This window comes from Pectinophora gossypiella, chromosome 1 (genome assembly GCF_024362695.1).
Source record: "Pectinophora gossypiella chromosome 1, ilPecGoss1.1, whole genome shotgun sequence".
NCBI lineage: Eukaryota > Metazoa > Arthropoda > Insecta > Lepidoptera > Gelechiidae > Pectinophora > Pectinophora gossypiella.
This window is the reverse complement of record NC_065404.1, coordinates 9,073,445-9,092,755: the sequence shown is the minus strand read 5'-3', so window position 1 is coordinate 9,092,755 and position 19,311 is coordinate 9,073,445. Positions and strand designations below refer to the sequence as shown.

Here is a 19,311-nt window from a genome sequence, read left to right as displayed (position 1 = left end):
CGGATTGGTGGTTATTAACGACTGCTACCTACTAAACTTTAATTTGCTGGCACCTTAAGTAGGAGTCCGCTCCTCTGAATAAGAGGGCCTCAAATGATAGGACAGTCACCCCCCCAATGACGGTACGCTCCCAACATTGTTAACTTTGTTGATCAATAACAATGAGCAAGTACAACTAGACTGCGGGATCCCATGCTGACATTTTACACAGATTTATTTATTTATTTATTTAATGTTCGGAGAAACAACAGCTATAATTAATTTAGTAGCAACTTATGGTAAACACAGAAAGCCATTTATAGTTCCTCGCAAATAGCAAATTGAGAAAAAAAAACAAAAAGGTAAATAATTAAATAGCCTATTATACGTCCCACTACTGGGCGGCACAGGCCTACCCTCTATCAACCGGAGGAGGTAAAGGGCAAACTCCCCTGCAGGAGGTGTTTGGGCTAGTAGCCCGGGACCATTTAACTGGGGTTGTTAAGCTTGTGCTTTCTATTATTTTCTATTAATGGTAGGGCTGGCAGAGGAAGACCTAGAAGGACTTACATTGACCAAATTGAAGATGTCCTGAGAAAAGGTTTAGTACGATCTACTCTGAACCGGCGTGCGTGTATGAAGCGATTGATGAATGTGAAAGAAGCAAAAGAAGTGTGTCAGGATCGAAGCAAATAGAATTCCATAGTCTCTGCTTACCCCGGAGGGCAATAGGCGTGAGTTTATATACAGGGTGTTAGTGACATCGTAACGAATACTCATACGACGAAAAATTCGACTTGATATTAACTCAGAATCATGTTCTAAATCATTCCCCTCAGTATTCGTTACGATGTCACTTACACCCCACACAAGTACATACAGTAGCCATACAAGTAGGTATGGGTATTAGTGACAACGTAACGAATACTGAGGGGGATGGTTCAGACCATGATTCTGAGTTGATATCAAGTGGAATTTTCAGTCTGAATATTCATGAAATTTTTTGTGTCTTTTTTAATTATTTTTCGTTCCATACTTTTGCGACGGAAAATTCCAGTTGATATCATCTCAGAATCATGGCCTCAATCACCCCTCAAATTTTTCGTTACGATGTCACTAACACCCTGTATGTATGTATGTATGTATGTTCTCCTTATTCTTTCCGACCAGGGTTCTCAGTATGGCACCGGCGCTGGTGCTGCGTAGCTGTCCTCGTGCTGGTGGCTGGCACCGCGTGTGTGGCGGGCCCGCTAGCGCTGCGCGCGCCGCCAGGAGCCCCGCTGCACGAGCGCCTGCGCCTCGCCGAACGCCTCCTCCACGACACGCCACTCGTCGACGGACACAACGACCTACCCTGGAACATAAGGAAGTTTTTACACAATAGGATTAAGGATTTTAGGTAAGGCGGTTCTCAGAATCCGAGCATATTTTCTTTCCCTTTCTGTTATATTTTCTTAGAAATTAGGTGCCTTGACTGAGGTCGTGATGGGTTAAGATGTTTTTAATGGCTGTTACTAAGAAATTCCTTATTTACACCCCATTGATCAATACAATATACTTACCTAGTACCTACCTAACACCTACGCATAATGATTTTAAAATAGGTACCTGCGTATTGACTGTTAAAACTCACATAAAAATAGGAATGTACATCATTAGCAAGTGAATATAGTCATTACTATATGTGCATAATATAACGTCAGACTAGGCAAAGATGTAGGTTTGCTTCAATGTAATCTTATTTTGTAAGGTTTGACGAGGATCTGCGGACGATCTCCCCGTGGGCCACCAGTTCGTGGAGCCACACGGACCTGCCCCGGCTGAAACAAGGCCGGGTCGCCGCTCAGGTACACTCCCCTACACCAATTTTTTAGCCATTTAAACGACAAATTGCCTCAACGCAGACCCGTCCGAAACACGCTCTTTTCGTTTTAGTTCAAAAATTTTTTTTAGCACAACAAAATGCTGCAAAACTTTTGCGTTTAATTTACTTAGTCCCAGTCAAAATTTTATTATAATTTTAGCTCGCTGCATCTGTTTGCGAATGCAGTTAACCTGCCTTTCGAGAGTCTCACCGTCAGCTTGTCAAACTACGTGATCTTATTTCAGTCTGTAATCGACGATGAAAATAAAATATCGAGAACGCGCTAAGTTTCCCGATCCCTCGCTCGATGCAGCATACTCATTTTATACGCAAACTTATCCCGCCCGGCACATTTACCTATTAAGAAGCTGTAAATCGATTTATGACTTTATTCAACAACTTGACACGTAATTAAAATGAACTTGCAAAGATCCTTTCTTCGCTTGTCGCATGCCCACATTTTTGTTCATTCTTTTAATGTTCGGAGTTTCCTCACGTTTTTCATCACTGAACACCCCATTATAAAATTTCAATTTTCTTTAATAATATTCTCTTTGTGTATTCACTTCGTATCTACTTGTGTTCCGTCAGCGCACTCATGCGGCAGTAACGAGCCAGATACCTTGTTGTGAATAATAGAGGCCCTTCAACTTCATATAAACTTCATACTACTTTCAACGATTTTTTCCAATCAACAAATTGCTTTTTTCTTTTATTTATTTAAGATTTCTGTTAAATGGGCAAAATTATTATTATTTTATTACTACTACTTAACATTAACAAGAAAACTAGATAGTGACATTTTGCTTCAAAGATTGAAAAAATGAGGACAAGTAAAATATATCTTAAAATTGCATCCGCGGTGTATAGTTGATCAACCCCGCGAGTGTCGCCGCGTTCCCGCAATGCGGGCCTCGCGGTACCGTGGTAAGGAAGCGAGTGGCTCGTGCGTGTTATTTAATCACGCGGTACGTCAAAACAGTGATACCGTACGTAGCTTGGCATCTGCAATTCACTGAGCGCAAACACCGGCTCATACCGACGAGGTCTTTCTATTTTAGTTTGCATTTGCAAGTTGTCTTTTCAGTTTGCGAAGAACGTTTTCAACCAGAGTGTATGTCTACCAGTGGGCTGGGATGAATAAGGAAAGGACGGATTTCAAAGTTACTATAATTATTTTCGTGAAGGAAAATATTAATAGCTGTTACGAAACCGAGTCTAATGTAGTGTTAAGGTATACCTGATAAGTATTCTGAATCTTGAACAAGTTCGATTGAAAAGTTTACTCCTATAATGGACAATATAAGTAAATTCATACCTTTACAAATGTCAGCTCACTCGAATTCGCTTATCTACCGGAGTGGGTGGTCAGCGCCGCAAATAATACAATAAAACTTCGGTAAAAGAAAAAAGTTTTTGACTTTTTCTCAGTATAAGTGTTTACGTACCAACTTACCTAACTATACGTATTTTATATTAGTCGACCAGCAGGTTGCTTATCTGCCCCGGATTGTGTTTTATAACATGATGGATTATAAGGGCGATGGGCTAATCAGCTGTCACCATCATCATCATCAGCCCATTAACGTCCCCACTGCTGGGGGCACGGGCCTTCCCTATGGATGGATAGGGAGATCGGGCCTTAAACCATCACGCGGGCCCATTGCGGATTGATGGTTATTAACGACTGCTAATGCAGCCGGGATCAACGGCTTAACGTGCCTTCCGAAGCACCGAGCGCGTTTACCGCTGCGCCACCGAGCTCCTCACCTCAAGCTGCTCGAGCGTCACCATACGGTTCATCATATCCATCTTAGGATTTCGTATCAAAAGTATTGGTATGCCGATCCCATTAACGATTACGCGAATCGGTCTTAGTTATGTGTCTATGTCGAAACAGCTGTACGTGTACATAATATGTACATAAACAGCTTAACATATACGTCTCACTGCTGGGTACAGGCCTCCCCTAAATAAACCGAAAGGGATAAGGAGCATACTCCACCATACTGCTCCACTGCGGGTTGATGGAGATATTTTACGACTTAGCCCGGACCAGGTGATTCTCGGACAGTCAGGTGATTCATGCTTGCTATATCCATACAAAGGACAGTTCCTTTGTTGACATTGCAGACATTGTGAGACTGCTCACAGAGTGATTTCGACAATATCCCTATCGTTAATCGAACCTGGACTTGCAGATCGTGAGCCCAACGCTCTAACCATTAGACAACGGGGTCTACTGACAGCAGTAGACCCATAGCTTATAGCTTGATAATGACGTAGAAACATACTGGGTGTTAGTGACATCGTAACGAATACTAAGGGGGATGATTCAGACCATGATTCTGAGTTAAAATCAAGTGGAATTTTCCGTCGCAAAATTAATGATGTTTTTTATTATTTTTTTAATTATTTTCAATTATATACTTTTGCGATCAAAAATTCCACTTGATATTAACTCAGAATAATGAGCTAAATCAGCCCCTTCAGTATTCGTTACGACGTCACTTACACCCCGTACCAGTACATACAGGTAGCCATACAAGTAGGTATGGGTGTTAGTGACACCGTAACGAATACTGAGGGGGATGATTCAGACCATGATTCTGAGTTGATATTAAGTGGAATTTCCTGTCGGAAAATTCATGAAAATTTTTGTGTTTTCTTGAATTATTTTCCATTCCATACTTTTGCGACGGAAAATTCCACTTGATATCAACTCAGAATCATGGCCTGAATCATCCTTCAAAGTTTTCGTTACGATGTCACTAACACCCTGTATACGTCATTATCAAGCTATACGAACAGACGTATAGCTTGATAATGACGTATATGTTTGCGTGCACCAGTTCTGGGCGGCGTACGTGCCGTGCGACGCGCAGCACCGGGACGCTGTGCAACTCACCTTCGAACAAATCGACCTCATTCAGCGCCTCACCGATAAGTACCAGCCGCAACTCACGCTCTGCACCTCCGCTGATGGTAAGTGCTACCCATATTACGTTATCCTATCGCTTACAGATTGTCTTTGATCACTTATACTAGCTATTAATAATACCAATTTAAATACAGGTAGGTAAAAAAAGGGAAAATACGACAAACACAACTCCCGAATCCTTTAAGCACTTACACACAAAACCCTTTTTTCAAGCATTGACTTTTATTCAAACCCATTACAAATTCACGAAAGAGATCCAACTCCGCGTACAAAACAAAACGATAACTTAAGAGTCCCGAAGAGTAATTTCTGTTTTTAAAAAAAGACTGCCTTTAATTTACTCAAGTATTTTCCCTACTTCGTTTTCATGAATTTTCTTAATGCCGCGTAACGGTGTAAGTATAAACGGAGGTTAAAAAAGTTAGTAGTCAGCAACCAGACTTTATGAACATTTTTTGTTAGCCTGAGTGTGTGAGCACTGGTGAGCAGAGCACTGAGCAAGTAGGCACGAGCGTAATAGTTCACACGTGACGTAATAAATGAATCTCGACTCGCACCGAACAGACGCTTTGTTTGTACAATTTGCATTTCGTGGATTAAATAAATCATAACGCGCTACATAGCAGCCGGCCGCAGTTAATTTTCTTTTTTGTAATCCACTAAAGAGTGGATGCAAAACCATCCCGTCTATTTGCATGAAAAACTCATTGTCTTGCCTCCGTTACATTAAAAATATCCTTAAAATGGTTAAAATTAATTTCCATTGGTGAGCTTCCTTCTGCGTCATTGTTTTTCAAATGAGGTCGATTTAAATGAATGAATTTCGTGTTACTTGGCTGTGTTTATCTTAATGTGATTTCAAATCGATAATTTATAGAGCCTTCTCATTCAATTTGGAACTGCGCCATTGTACTCGATTCGATAGCCTATTTATTTGGTTACTTTGTCAATAAGTCTTTTATGTCAATGTAGAAGAATTATTTCTGCTTCCGGAAAATGCTCGACCTACGGAATTTTTAAATTCCATTCCAAAAAAAATAATCAAAAAAAAATATTTTTTTTCGAATTCCATCTCCGTAACTAGGAGTCGATATATATACAGGGTGGTAGTGACATCGTAATGAATACTGAGGGGAATGATCCAGACCATTATTCTGAGTTAATAATATCAAGTAGAATTTTCCGTCGCAAAATTTATGATATTTTTGCGTTTTTTTTTAATATTTTCAATTCTGTAGATTTGCGATGGAAAATTCCACTTGATATTAACACAGAATAAGTAATGAGCTGAATCACTGTTCTCAGTATTCGTTACGATATCACTTACACCCCGTACAAGTATGTAAAAAAACACAAAAATTTTCATTAAGTTTTTCGACAGAAAATTCCACTTAATAACAATTCAGAATAATTTTCTGAATCATCTCTCAAAGTTTTCGTTACGATGTCACTAACACCCTGTATATATATCGCCTCCTAGTTACGGAGATGGAATTCGTTTCATTAATATTACCCACATCCACATGCCATCATCGACACACGGAAAAAGTTTAAATTAATGTTACGTGTGTAAATAAATATATGGGAACCAGAGAGCCTGTTTTAAAATCAAACTGTACATAAATCGTGCAACTTTTCTACACTCTGACGCCGACGTTGAAAAATTATTATGGGATAACAACTTGGACTTGGAACCATTAAAATGTTCTTATAAAACGTAAATATACTTAAGTAGGTATACATCATGTATTCATATCTACATGTATACACACTTGGTTACCTTTCCTTCGAATTCATTCAAACGCCTACTCTAATCGAGTTGTAGATGTATTTAAATGTATCAAAGTGTGACAGACGTTTAATAACCACAGCAAGAAAGCAAATATCCGGCCCGTCTCTGTGGAATAAACTTAATAATTTACGACATTTGTAATATGTTTCATACGGGTTGTTCACAACAGCTGTACGATAGATACGAGTATAAGTAGTGCAAAGTTTTCAAACACGCGCTTTAGTTGCGGCGTTTTGTTTTGGACAAGTTGTGTCAGTGCCGCATTTAAACATAGGTTGAGAGCGGTGTGATTAAGCCTTCGACAGCTAATAATAAAAATAGGGAAAAATTTGGGAGAACGAAACGAGCGGCTGACATAAGTAAAAGTATAATGACAACTAAAATAAAACAAAATACAAAGAAGTAAAAAATAATAGACAAATACAAAATAACATACAAAAGAGACCGCAATGTTCAAGTGCAACCTGCACATCCCACCCCCTTGTGTGCGAAAGCACACAAAACTAACCAGGCTAGGATCTGGCGCAATTAAGCGTCTAGCCTGACCAGTTTTTTGGAGGGCCGACGAAGAATGCCACCAAGTGTGGCTACATCCACCACCCTGACCACACCATCTTTGCCAGGGAATGTCTTCGTGACGCGGCCACGTGGCCATGTTCCTCGCGGCAGGTTTTCGTCTACTATGAGGACAAGGTCTCCGGTCTTCAAACTATGTTGCCCGTATTCAGGTGTCCGACGTGGCTGCATTGTGGGCAGGATCTCTTTAACCCATCGGCTCCAGAAGTGATCGGCTAACCTTAAAGATTTCCTCCAGTCCGCTCTTCCCAGAAGGTCCCGGTCATTCAAAACTGCAGGAAGTGATTGATTGGACGAGGAGCCAATCAAAAAATGAAAGGGTGTTAAGGCTTCTTCGTCATCTTGCCCAACTGGGACATGGCCTAAAGGTCTTGAGTTCACAATTGCCTCGGCTTCTAGAAGTAGGGTCTCCAGCACCTCTGGTTTCGGCGCTCTTTCACGCAATGTGGCGTTCAACGCGACCTTGACCGTCCGGACCAGCCGCTCCCAGCAACCGCCAAAGAATGGAGCAGCAGGAGGGATGAAACTCCACCTTATTCCTCTGTTAGCAGCGAAGTCATTGACCTCATTTTGGTAAAACTCCCTTAAAATGCGATTAGCACCGATGAAACAGGTGCCGTTGTCGGAGAATATAGTTTCTGGAGTTCCTCTTCTTGCGATAAAACGGCGCAAACTCATTATCGCTGAATCCGCAGAGAGTGAGTGGACCATCTCCAAATGAACCGCTCTGGACGTCATGCAAGTATACAGGGCTACGTATCTTTTCTCCTTCCTGCGACCAACCGTGGTGTTTACTGGTCCAAAATAGTCTAAACCAGTGAAAGTAAATGGGCGACGATGATGCGCAAGCCGCTGTGGAGGTAGGTTTCCAGTCATTGGATCCATCGACTTTGCTTTTCTGATCCGACAAAACAAGCATTTGCTAGTGACGCTTCGGACGGTGCTGCGTAGGGGAAGAAGCCAGTATTTTTGTCTTAGCTCATTGACGACCATCTCATTATTCGCGTGCCCAGCCTTGCGATGATAAAACAGTACCAATAGGCGCACAACTGGGTGATGACCATCTAAAAGAATGGGCGATCTGACTCCTGAACCGACGTCCTCAACAGCCTCTATCCGACCGAACATGCGTAGCAGCCTATCTGTTCCTAACTTGGGTGACAGCTTCGCCAGCCGACTACTCTTAGGCAGCAACTCTCCACGTTCAATTCTTTGGATTTCTTCAGCAAATGTTTCTGCCTGTACTCTTCGCAGGACGTGCCTTTCTGCGGCTTGCAGTAATTCCGCTGACAGGGGTAACAGAGTGGTGGATGTAGACGCGTTTGTACGAGGACGAGCCCAAACAGCGGTGCTAGGGCCTGTGTGTCTATCGCGATCCAAAACCAAGCGAAATTTGGCCGCAGCCTGCAAAACGCGAGCAGTAGCACGCAATAAACATAACCAGTCACTAAAACGACTGAAATCTGCCTTAAGTACCAGATGACCAACCACCAGGCCAGGAGTTTGCTTGCGCTCTTCCTGATCCCACGGCTGGCCAGCCGGCTCCACAGGCCAACCTTCCGGAGGACTGAGAAGAAATGAGGGACCAGAGAACCAGTCCAAGATTTCAACTGCTCGAGCGTCCTGCTTACTGAGCAGATTTTCGCGTTTAGAAATTCCGAGCGAATCCAGTTTATAGTTTTCCTTAATAAGCATTTCTAAACGTTCATTTTTACTAAGATCAATGGTTTGCAGGTTACAATGATTTATAAACTCCACTGGTTTAATCTTACTAGAAGCCACTCCATACAATGTCCAACCAAGCAAAGTGTGGCAAGCTACAGGATCATTACGCTTGCCCGCGCGGACAACACGAGGAATTGACAGATGCCAGTGCTCAGCACCAATAAGCACGGTTGGTGTAGCATCAGCATATGACAAATAATCAGTCAAGTCGCTTAAGTGCTCGTACGATTGTATGGTTTGTTTGGACAATGTTTGCGTGCTCAATTTGAGTGAAGGCATAGCCCTAGCACGGTTGACTAAAAACTTTTCATGTTCGTATTTACCTTGAATATAGAAATCAACGTAAGAAATTGTAGTTGTTTTATGCAAGCCACCTACAGCGTTGAGAGTAATACGCTCTTCAGGACCTGACAGCCCGATACGAGCAGCCACGTCAGCGGCAATTAGCGTGGCCGTCGAGCCGTCATCAAGAAGGGCAAAGGTCTCATAACTACCAGCTGGACCACTAACAGTAACTGGAACTACTTTCAACAACGTATTATTAGTCTGAGCGTTGGTTGATGTTGATGCATGGGCACTCAAAATACCTGTATTGGAGACTGTCACATTTTCTTTAGAAATCTTCTGAGCGGCAGCAGGGGGGCACGATGCTAGCTGGACATCACTTTCAGACGCAATTTCGCACCCAACATCGCCGGTGGCAGTAGTATCAACAGTATTATTGAACACCTGCGCATTGGGTGATTGCGGTGACGTAAACATTACCTGCCTGCCATGCAACAGTGGATGGTGTCGAAAAGTACACCCGTCGACGCCGCAAGGATTAACCTTACACGATTTCCATTGATGTGAACTACGCTTTAGACATTTATAACAAATTTTATGCTCACGCAACCAACTCCACCTATCGTCGACAGACAACTTTACAAAATCGCGACAGTTTTTAATATTGTGACTGTTTTTACAATAGACACATACAGTTTTATTGTTTTCCTGCGTTATAATATTAACATTTTCTTTTTTAAATGGTTTGCCGAACGGTTGCGGGGCAACAGAAGCGATAGACAGCCCTATATCGGGCGATAAAGCGAATTTAATGTATCGCTCGTGTTCACGTGTTAGAAAATCTGATAAAAGCTCAAGCTTTGACATGTCAGAATTTGACATTTCTGACGCATAGTCAGACCATCTCATTTTCATCATCGGGTTGAATTTACCTAAAATGCTATGGAATAGCTCCGGCGATTGTAAATATTCACGTAAGCCTAGCAATCTCATTGTAGACAAACTATTGCGTACCTTGTTGGCAAAAATACCAATTTCTTTTAAGTCGGCGCCGAGCCGCGGTAGCGTCTTCAAAACCTGCACCTCTCCGAAAACAATCATTTCGGGGCACGCAAATGACCTCTCGAGGGCGTGCATGATCTCTTCGGGGGCTGCTGCTGTATGAAGCAGCGACGCTACGGCCTCGCGCGCCGGGCCGCGGAGCGCATTCTGCAAACGCGCTACATTCTCTGCGGGAGAAAAAGACGACTCAGTACTAGAAAATAAACGCTTAAACTGTAGCCACTGAGAACCGTTTCCATAATAAGCGGGGAGGTCTATTTTTGCTCGACCACCTGTAGCTAGAGCCTTTGCTGCAGCCGCAGTATCCGCGATGGCCTTCAACATAATGTCGTTATTCTGTAAGTTGACAGGCAATGGACGGTCGTCCTGGTTGAAGACTTCGCATGCGGGACGATCGCGTTGGTTTGATTTCCTTACCCAGGACGCAGTCCTAGAAAATGCATCACTTACTGATCGCGCTGACCGTTCTTCGGCTTCCTGAGCTGCCAAGGCCGCCTCCATATCTAACTTATCTAACTGCTTTACCTTTTCGAGCATTTCCTGGTCGCGCTCCAAATTTCTGCGGGCCAACTCGGCCTCCGCAGACAGCCTCCGAGCTCTTATGGTCGCCGACGAACGGGACGAGCTCGCTTTGTGAGACCTGCAACTAGTAGTATCATCATACTTCACCGCAGCGCCGGTCGTGGAGACGGGACACGTGCGCGACACACCTGGTGCTATGGGTGTTTCGGTGGCATCGGTCTTAAGGGGGTCCTGACTTGCGGACCGACCGAGCCCACCCACAGCAGGCGCACATGTCTCCGTGCGTCCCACTAGACTTTTAGCCGGCGATGCCAGCCGCTTATTACGCGATCGCGTGTTCATATTCCCGGTGAGGACCAAAAAATGAAAGACCGCTCGAAGGACCAAAAAATGAGAGCGGTGTGATTAAGCCTTCGACAGCTAGTAATAAAAATAGGGAAAAATTGGGAGAACGAAACGAGCGGCTGACATAAGTAAAAGTATAATGACAACTAAAATAAAACAAAATACAAAGAAGTAAAAAATAATAGACAAATACAAAATAACATACAAAAGAGACCGCAATGTTCAAGTGCAACCTGCACATAGGTTATTAGGTATAGCCCGGACACACCATACAAAAATTCAATCTTACCGTGTACGGTCATGAGCAAAATCATGTGCCCACTTTAGAACCCTGTCACACTATCATATTTGAGATTTAATGAGACTTACGGTTTAATTTGTCAAAAAAGTTAATGTGACATGGTTTCGAAGTGTATACATATTAGTACTCGTGACCGTACCACCTAACGCTTAAGTGCGAGAGAGACAGAGAGTCCGTATGTTCACTCTTAGGTACTCTTTAGCGACTTACGGCTATTTAAGACTAAAGTAAGACCCCAGAGGGGATGAGGTTGACGCCAGATACGAATTAGTGCAGGGCGGAGAGGTACCATTCTATACGTATTATTTATTCTATGCTGTAGCCTAGGAGCTTCTACCACAAAGGACCCCCACCATATACCAACCTTAACTAAACACTACTTGTCACAAATAGGTATAATTGGTTCGAAAATTAGGTAGATGGAAAAGTGTGAGCACCAATGTGTGCTGAAATTTTATTAATAACACTGTCGCTATGGCTGGAGATTTTCATATTAAAAAAGTAGTAGATACTGAAAACAAAGTCATTTATGAGTGACCAAACACCTTTTATTTTATTTTAAGTTAAAATGGCGCCCCCGCCATAGGTGAAGCTTTAAGGGTCCACAAACCCTAATTGCGGCGCTGGGATGTGTAAGTACCCCAATCAAATCTTACACAAAATCCACGTAAAACGCAGAACGCGGATTTAAAACTGCATTTTTGGTATGCTATTTCGTAGTGTGAAACTAAATAAACTTTTTCACGTATTACCTACCTACGCATATAGGTACAGCTGTACATCGTGTTTTGTGTTTTAGGGATTCGAACCTCTATAGGAAAAACGGAGCAAAACTTTATTGTTCGTCCGGCTATCCGTCTATCTGTTCTCTGTCCTTTTTCTCGGGAACGCAACGCGTGGGGATATCACGTTGAAATTAATATCTAGTAATTAGGTCTGCGATCTCTTAAAGCTGAAAAAAAAACAAGCGTCTAAATTTCTCATCATAAGTAAATGAAAATATCTGAAAAGCGTTAATTTGTTGTGTCATCACAAAAAAATACGTTTTTGCGATTACAAACTTATTTGCAGTTCGTAAACTAATCGCAACGTACGAGTATGTCGATGTTTGAAGACAATAGTTTTTAACGGCAAAATCAAAGCCTCCCTTAGATTACCTTTGTTACTTTACGGCAGTTTAAACGGAACCCTCGGTGCGTAACTCTAACTCGCACATGACCGTTTTTTTTTCTGTAAGATTTGTGTAGGCTAAAGCGATAATTGTTGCAGATATAATATCGGCGCACGCGAACCACCGCGTGTGCTCGCTGGTGGGAGTGGAAGGTGGGCACGCCATAGGAGGCTCGCTGGGCGTGCTGCGGACACTGTACCAGGTCGGCGTAAGGTACCTGACTCTCACCTCCACCTGCGACACTCCCTGGGCCGAGTGCGCCTCCGCCGACCGCCCCGAGCCCGCACCCCGCGGGCTCACACCCTTCGGAAAGGTAAGCACCTCGCAACGTGGACAAACAACTCTCTACTATTTATACAACCCTATCTCAAATTAGCTTTCATTATTTAGCTATTTATTTTTAATATTTTATTTAATCCAATCTTTACTTTGCTATACCTACCTACATCTAAGTATATCCTTGAAGCCGAAGTTATTGCTTCAGTTCAATAGCTTTACAAACTCAAAGTCTCTGTGTAATAGGTTGAAGCTTTTGTAAACGTGCCAAACTTTACTTTCGAAGAAAACCTTTTTTTCTCCTGATCTTTTATGAAGTTTTCAATCGGAAAATACAAATAAAACGGAAATTAAAACTTCAGTTTATTTGTCCGAATCTGTGTCTTATCTCTTCCTTCTTTAATTCTTTCTTCAGACTAAGTAAGATTAGGGGAGTTGTAATCTCTTTTACAGATTATAAGAAGGTGGCTCGTTAGCAGTGGATTTATTATCTTGAGTCATTGTCTCGATCCCTTTATTAGGTTCTGGTTTATCTGTGGGTTAGTCTAGAAAAATATAAGTGGTGCAGTGCAACCGCGTGTGATGTGATGTGATCTGTGTGTCGTCGTATCCACGCCGCGCTACGCCACGACCAAAGTCGCGCGAGTAAATAGTCTCGTATTCGAGTACTTACTCGTAATATTGAAACAGGTACTCAAGACGAAACGTAAAGATTGAGACGTCGGGTAGAGTGAGTGTGCCATAATCATAAACATCCTGCGGCTCCGCAATATTTCCTTTGTATGAACTCCGTGTACTTGCGAGCAGTTCTTTGTTTCCTTGCAACGATACTTTCGAATATTTCCTTTTGTTCAAACCACTCACAGTATGCAGCGCATGAAATACGCGTTGCGTTACATTTAAACGATTTCAGAAAAGCGATGCTTTCAGATGTCATTGTATACTTACTTTACCGAAGTCCTTAAAGTTAAATTAAGTACTCGGCAGAAAATTGTGAAATTGAAGTAAATGTTATAATACGAGTAGAATCACTTTGGAGTTTCATCGGTTTCTACCTCCAATTTACTTTGACAAAGATCCCGAGATCCAGCAATTAAATTAAGTATTAAAACAAACTTACCGCAAAGTCGGCGGGCGGGCGTCTGAAACAATAGGTCTCTTCTTTATGATAAATATTCAACCAGCCGTGGCGCGCGCTGCATTTGCAATACGAAATTTTTACTAATTTACTGTTAATTATCATAACACCTAGAGGGGAAACAAAAGATGGGCAAACAAATCCCCGCATTCCCGGGGAGCGTTTAGTGGGAACGAGGGTTTTGTTGAATTAAACAAAAGAGGAGAGATTGTGGCTCATGGCTGGTTCACCTTGCAGGTGGTAATAAAGGAGATGAATCGCCTGGGGATGTTGGTGGACCTGTCGCACGTGTCGGAGCGCACGATGCGCGACGCGCTGGCGGTGTCGCGCGCGCCCGTCGTGTTCTCGCACTCGTCGGCGCGCGCGCTCTGCAACGTGACGCGCAACGTGCCAGACACCGTGCTGCGCCTGCTCGCCGCCAACAAAGGTCTCATCATGGTCAACTTCTACACCTCCTTCCTCACCTGCAAGGAGACTGCCACAGTCCAGGATGCCATAGGTACCTACTATATACATTATTTATTTACACAAATATTCTCTTTCAAATGCAAACTCGTTTCGCAAACAAAATATACACCACAATGTACGCGACATCCCATCCCCGGTTTCCTATCCGGTTTCCGCTACATTTATAAACATTTTTCCCTGAAGTATAACTGAACAAGCGAACTCCTTTAGTAAAACAAAGACGAAAATTTATAATTTTATGATTGAAACGTGGGCGGGAGAGCTGGCTACATGCGAATTTCTTACCGTGCACTGTTAGTTTAGGACGCTACGCATACAAAGGTATACTTTTGACGTAAAGAAATCTGTTTCAGCACATATAAACCACATACGGGATATAGCCGGGGTGGATAGCGTGGGCCTCGGCGCGGGGTACGACGGAATCAACTAGTGAGTAGAACGCTGTTTTATGACCACACCAGAGCCAGCTTTACTTAGACTGTAAACGGGAATGTTTCACTTTAATATACTACCCCTACACATTTTAATGCCTAAGTATTTCAAAAGGATTTTAGCTGCTAACAACCTCCGGTGTTAAAATACATTTATGAGATGTTGAATGCTAGGGACAGAAAGTTAAGCATTATAAGTTATGATACAATCGGATAGTTCCAAGTTAGACTACTGCTAATAAGAAGTCTGAAGATGTAAATATTCTAAGTTACATTATTCAACAGCACTCCCCAAGGTTTGGAAGACGTATCGTCATACCCGCTGCTGTTCGCGGAGCTGATGGAAGAGGGCTGGAGTATAGAAGAGTTGAAGAAGTTAGCGGGGCTGAACCTGCTACGTGTGCTCAACGCGGCTGAGAAAGTGGCGAAGGAGTTGGCATCAGCCCACGTCGCGCCGTATGAAGACATGCCGCCGAGGTCACTCGACGTGCACAACTGCTCCAGCCAAGACTTGTAAATCGTCGTCAGGAGTCGGCTAAGGAAATCGCGCTAAACGTTCCCCTGGAAATAGCGAAAATCACGCCTTTGTCTCACTGCCCGACGATCCGAATGGGATTCACTTTGACGTTTGTTCCACGTCCAATACTGTTAGATAACCATAATTGAAGTTGCTAGGTACTTCTAAGACCGGTAATGGACGTCAAATAAATGTTCAAATTAAGCCCGTCCCCGCAGCTATTGTACTTACACAATGGTCTACCGGCGAATAAAGTTTTTGCGCCACTCCGAATACCAACTCTTTATAATGTAACTGGCGAATTAAATCATGTATTCTCCCAAGCTTTAATAATTTTTAGACAAATTATCAGCGTAGATTTGCCTCTTACCATCGTCCGTATAGATTTGACTTTAGGCAATATTGTCTAAAGTATAATTTACTTAGGTAGTCGAAATTTAATGATGTTCAACTTGTTATTTCATTAGAGAAAAGTGAATGACTTACTTACCTATTTATTATATTCTATAAATTTAATTTTACAATTTGTTAAAGTAGGTACCTACTTAAGTAAGTGTATTGGAAAACTTAGTTTCAAGATACAAAGTTTTCTGAAAAGCTAAAAATATGTTTCATATAGTTATGTTCGTAAAGCACGTAAAGCTATTTTACAAACGAAAACATGATCAATATTAAGACTTATCTACAATACAATGGCTATTTGCTGAAAAACTCATTAACATCCTTACAGCATCGTGTCCATCCACATCTCCACGTCACGACGTCGTCGTGAAATATCGCGAATCTCCAGCACTTTTCTGATAACGAGAATGCTAATAATATAAAAATAACTATTTACATAAAGCACAATTAATCGTCATACTTTTATCTTTTCAGAACTAAATCTTTACTAAGATGTTTTGTTTGAACCTTCCTAGCTTTACTTCTCGACGACCAAACATAGAGTGAACCGTAGGTATAGACGTGTAGACTATTGATCTTATTAATAAAACCTTTTTATTAGTAAGTATTATCGTAATCATACCTCCTAATGCAATATTAGCGTTGTAAATATTTATCGTTGTGTGGTAATAATAGACGGATCTTAAGACTGAGCGTTTCTGACTCGCCAAATAATTAGTGTACATTTACTACGTTGAATAAGACTAAACATTAATCTTACTATTCATCTTAAGATGTGTTTATTATTCCTTTAAGAAAGGATCTAGTTTTTGTTATCCTGTCTAGATTAGATTTGCTACGATTTATTTCTATACTTTCTCTGCGAGAGTTACCTGCGAAACATATCTCTTAAGGTAATATTTAACTTTATTATAGGTAATTCAACATCGTTGTATTGATCAAGCAGTATGTTTCCTCAAGAAACATTTTTATTAAAGTCAATATCTACATTCTTCTGAAGTATCTTGTATCAGTCTGGTATATTTATACCTATATATTTGATAAGGTCGTTATATTTTACCAGCGTCAACCGTTTACTGCATATTCTCAGGTCAAACTTCGCAGGGCGTCAGATAGTACCTAAGTTCGTCAAAATGTAATTATCCTTAAAGATACATGTCGGGGCATAAGTGGGTATAATACGTACAATTCTGTGCAATGTAAGAACGTGTACGGCCCAGGGCCGACCAGGGGTCGACGGTAAGTGCCAAATGTATTACTTGTAGAACTTTGGTCGCGTCTCGAATCGTAAACTAAGTATAGATAGATACGAGGCCTTCCTGATCCTCGCTCATGTAATTCCACCCTCCATTATTACATTACGCATGATTTGGCAGCTTTAGCAGAAAATGGCGGCAACCCTGAACGTACCACCTAATATTAGGTAATTGTTAAAAGTAAAATGTTCTACGTAAAACAATGACAAAGCTTTTTAGCTTTCCACTTGATCATCTATCTACGTAATGTAGGTAGGTACTAGAGGTACATTTCTGGGGCTGGAAAGGGTTTAGCGAACAATTTGGTTTGTACCTCACCATTTAATTTATTACTTAGGTGCTTTATAAGTAGATACCTACCCACATACTCAGTTTCTCTACTTACCAAATTTACAGACGTAAATGGTAAAGGCATCCTTGAGTCCCTACTTTAAACTCATTTTTATCAGATATCTACTAAATGATTGCTATAATACTTTAAAACATTTTGACTTAATAAAGCAACTACAGTAAAGTACCAGCAGTGGGAAGTTCGTTTCAAGTATGAAGTCCACACATCCATTCCATAATTGAATAATATTCCAAGTCAAAAGTGTGATAGCAAGTTAATTTCACTGAATTGGCAATTCGCCGAACTGAAGCAAATAAATATGCACTTCTTATCGGAGATGGCAGATAATTTAATATTAAACTCAATAAACGAAATTAATATGAACGCACAATTTAAACGGATATTATACCTACCTACACGCACAAGCAGGAGGTACATGAGATAAATTGGAAGGTAATTGACACTCACTCTACGTTGAAAACATTTCTTCAACGATATAGGTAAAAGTTCTGATAACAAGCTAGGTAAAAATATACTGCTAACATTTATAAAACTTTATGACTGGAACCCAATTAAAAGGTATCCACCAGGCAGATAGCTTTTGAAACTAGAGTTATTAAATTATTACGCTTTTTAATAGAAATACATAAAATATTCGACCCGACATGCGCGTATGAAACGATTGATGAATGTGGAGGAAATGTAATTCCATAGTCTCTGCTTACCCCGGTGGGAAATAGGCGTGAGTTTATGTATGGATGTAATATATGTAGACTGTATGTAGAATTTAAACTACACCGACTTATTTGGTAGTTGGTGTGAAACTATTCTGATATCATACGGCAAGCTGGAACAAAATGGAATGGAGACTCAGGAATTAGAGCTTATTATATTTTTGAGTATTATTTTACTCCAACAGAAATGTAAGCGCAGTTAACTAGGTACCTTTGTACCTATATGTCTCATACGTTATATACATAGTAGAATTTGTTGCGCATTTCTCACGCCGCGCCGCTTCTTTTCCACAGCTATAATAACACGTTCTGAATAATATCGAAGTTTAATAAGGGTTGGAAATTTGTACATTTGTAAAAAATCATAAGGAATATATAATATTTTATAGAGAAATGTTCAGTTAGGGAAAACTTACGTTCCAAATATTTATATAACTTTTATCTTCCATCATCAAACGGTTCAGTATTATATAAAAGTGTATTTGTATCAGCCGTCCGAATTTTCAATCACTTACCCACCGAAATAAAATTGTTAGAGGGTAAGACATTTAAAAAACGTCTAAAAAATTGGCTAGTTGATATGGAATTTTATGACTTGAATGAATATTTTCAACAACAATGATATTTAAAATTGACAAATGTTTATAATGTGACAAATTATTAGGTACTTACTTAATTCCTTGATGCTCAATACTGACATTATTTGTAATATTGTACGTCCGACATGGACATGCTGTTGAGACAATTTTATAATGTTTGACACCTGCATGTATGTACCTACACAACTTCTCAATAAATGTTTCTTGTTTCTTGTTTCTTGGTTCTAGGAATCTTCTTTGTACATGTAGGTATACCTACCTATAATAATTTCTGAAAATTCTTTTACCTGTAAGCTATCGCCACGTTGCCTATTAACACACTTTTTCACCTTGTCGAACTTTATCATCATATCCCCAAAATTTCCTATCATTTATCATTATTAAGTGCCATCTCCAACTTCAGACCCCTTGTTCTACTGTTTGACGCCTTGCGAAATATTTTAGTATCTACGTACTCACACGTAGGTATATCGTATATTACGTATTATCGTATTAGTGCTTATTTAGGTATCCATCATTTTGTAATACAGGTCCCGAAGCGCGAAATAAACCTTGTATACCTTTACGAATTGTTTTAATGACCGCAAACTCCCCTT

The 19,311-nt window shown here is 41.0% G+C and overlaps 2 protein-coding genes across 2 annotated transcripts in view; one reads left to right on the top strand and one right to left on the bottom strand.

The window, feature by feature from the left end:
- LOC126366124 (uncharacterized) overlaps window positions 1-15,751 on the top strand; it is a 31,971-nt gene extending 16,220 nt beyond the window's left edge. The window contains exons 3-9 of the mRNA XM_050009072.1: window positions 1,150-1,378; window positions 1,730-1,826; window positions 4,696-4,828; window positions 12,662-12,876; window positions 14,215-14,476; window positions 14,799-14,874; window positions 15,162-15,751. Of these exons, the coding sequence (XP_049865029.1) occupies window positions 1,150-1,378; window positions 1,730-1,826; window positions 4,696-4,828; window positions 12,662-12,876; window positions 14,215-14,476; window positions 14,799-14,874; window positions 15,162-15,393 (1,244 nt within the window). The 3' untranslated portion in view covers window positions 15,394-15,751. The remainder of the gene's footprint in view (window positions 1-1,149; window positions 1,379-1,729; window positions 1,827-4,695; window positions 4,829-12,661; window positions 12,877-14,214; window positions 14,477-14,798; window positions 14,875-15,161) is intronic.
- Window positions 10,279-11,325, bottom strand: LOC126366226 (uncharacterized). Its single transcript, XM_050009271.1, has 2 exons — window positions 10,750-11,325; window positions 10,279-10,391 (listed from the first exon to the last, which is right to left on the bottom strand). Exons 1-2 carry the CDS (start codon window positions 11,086-11,088, stop codon window positions 10,383-10,385), a joined length of 348 nt encoding a protein of 115 aa, XP_049865228.1. The 5' UTR covers window positions 11,089-11,325; the 3' UTR covers window positions 10,279-10,382.
- Window positions 15,752-19,311: the final 3,560 nt, after the last annotated feature.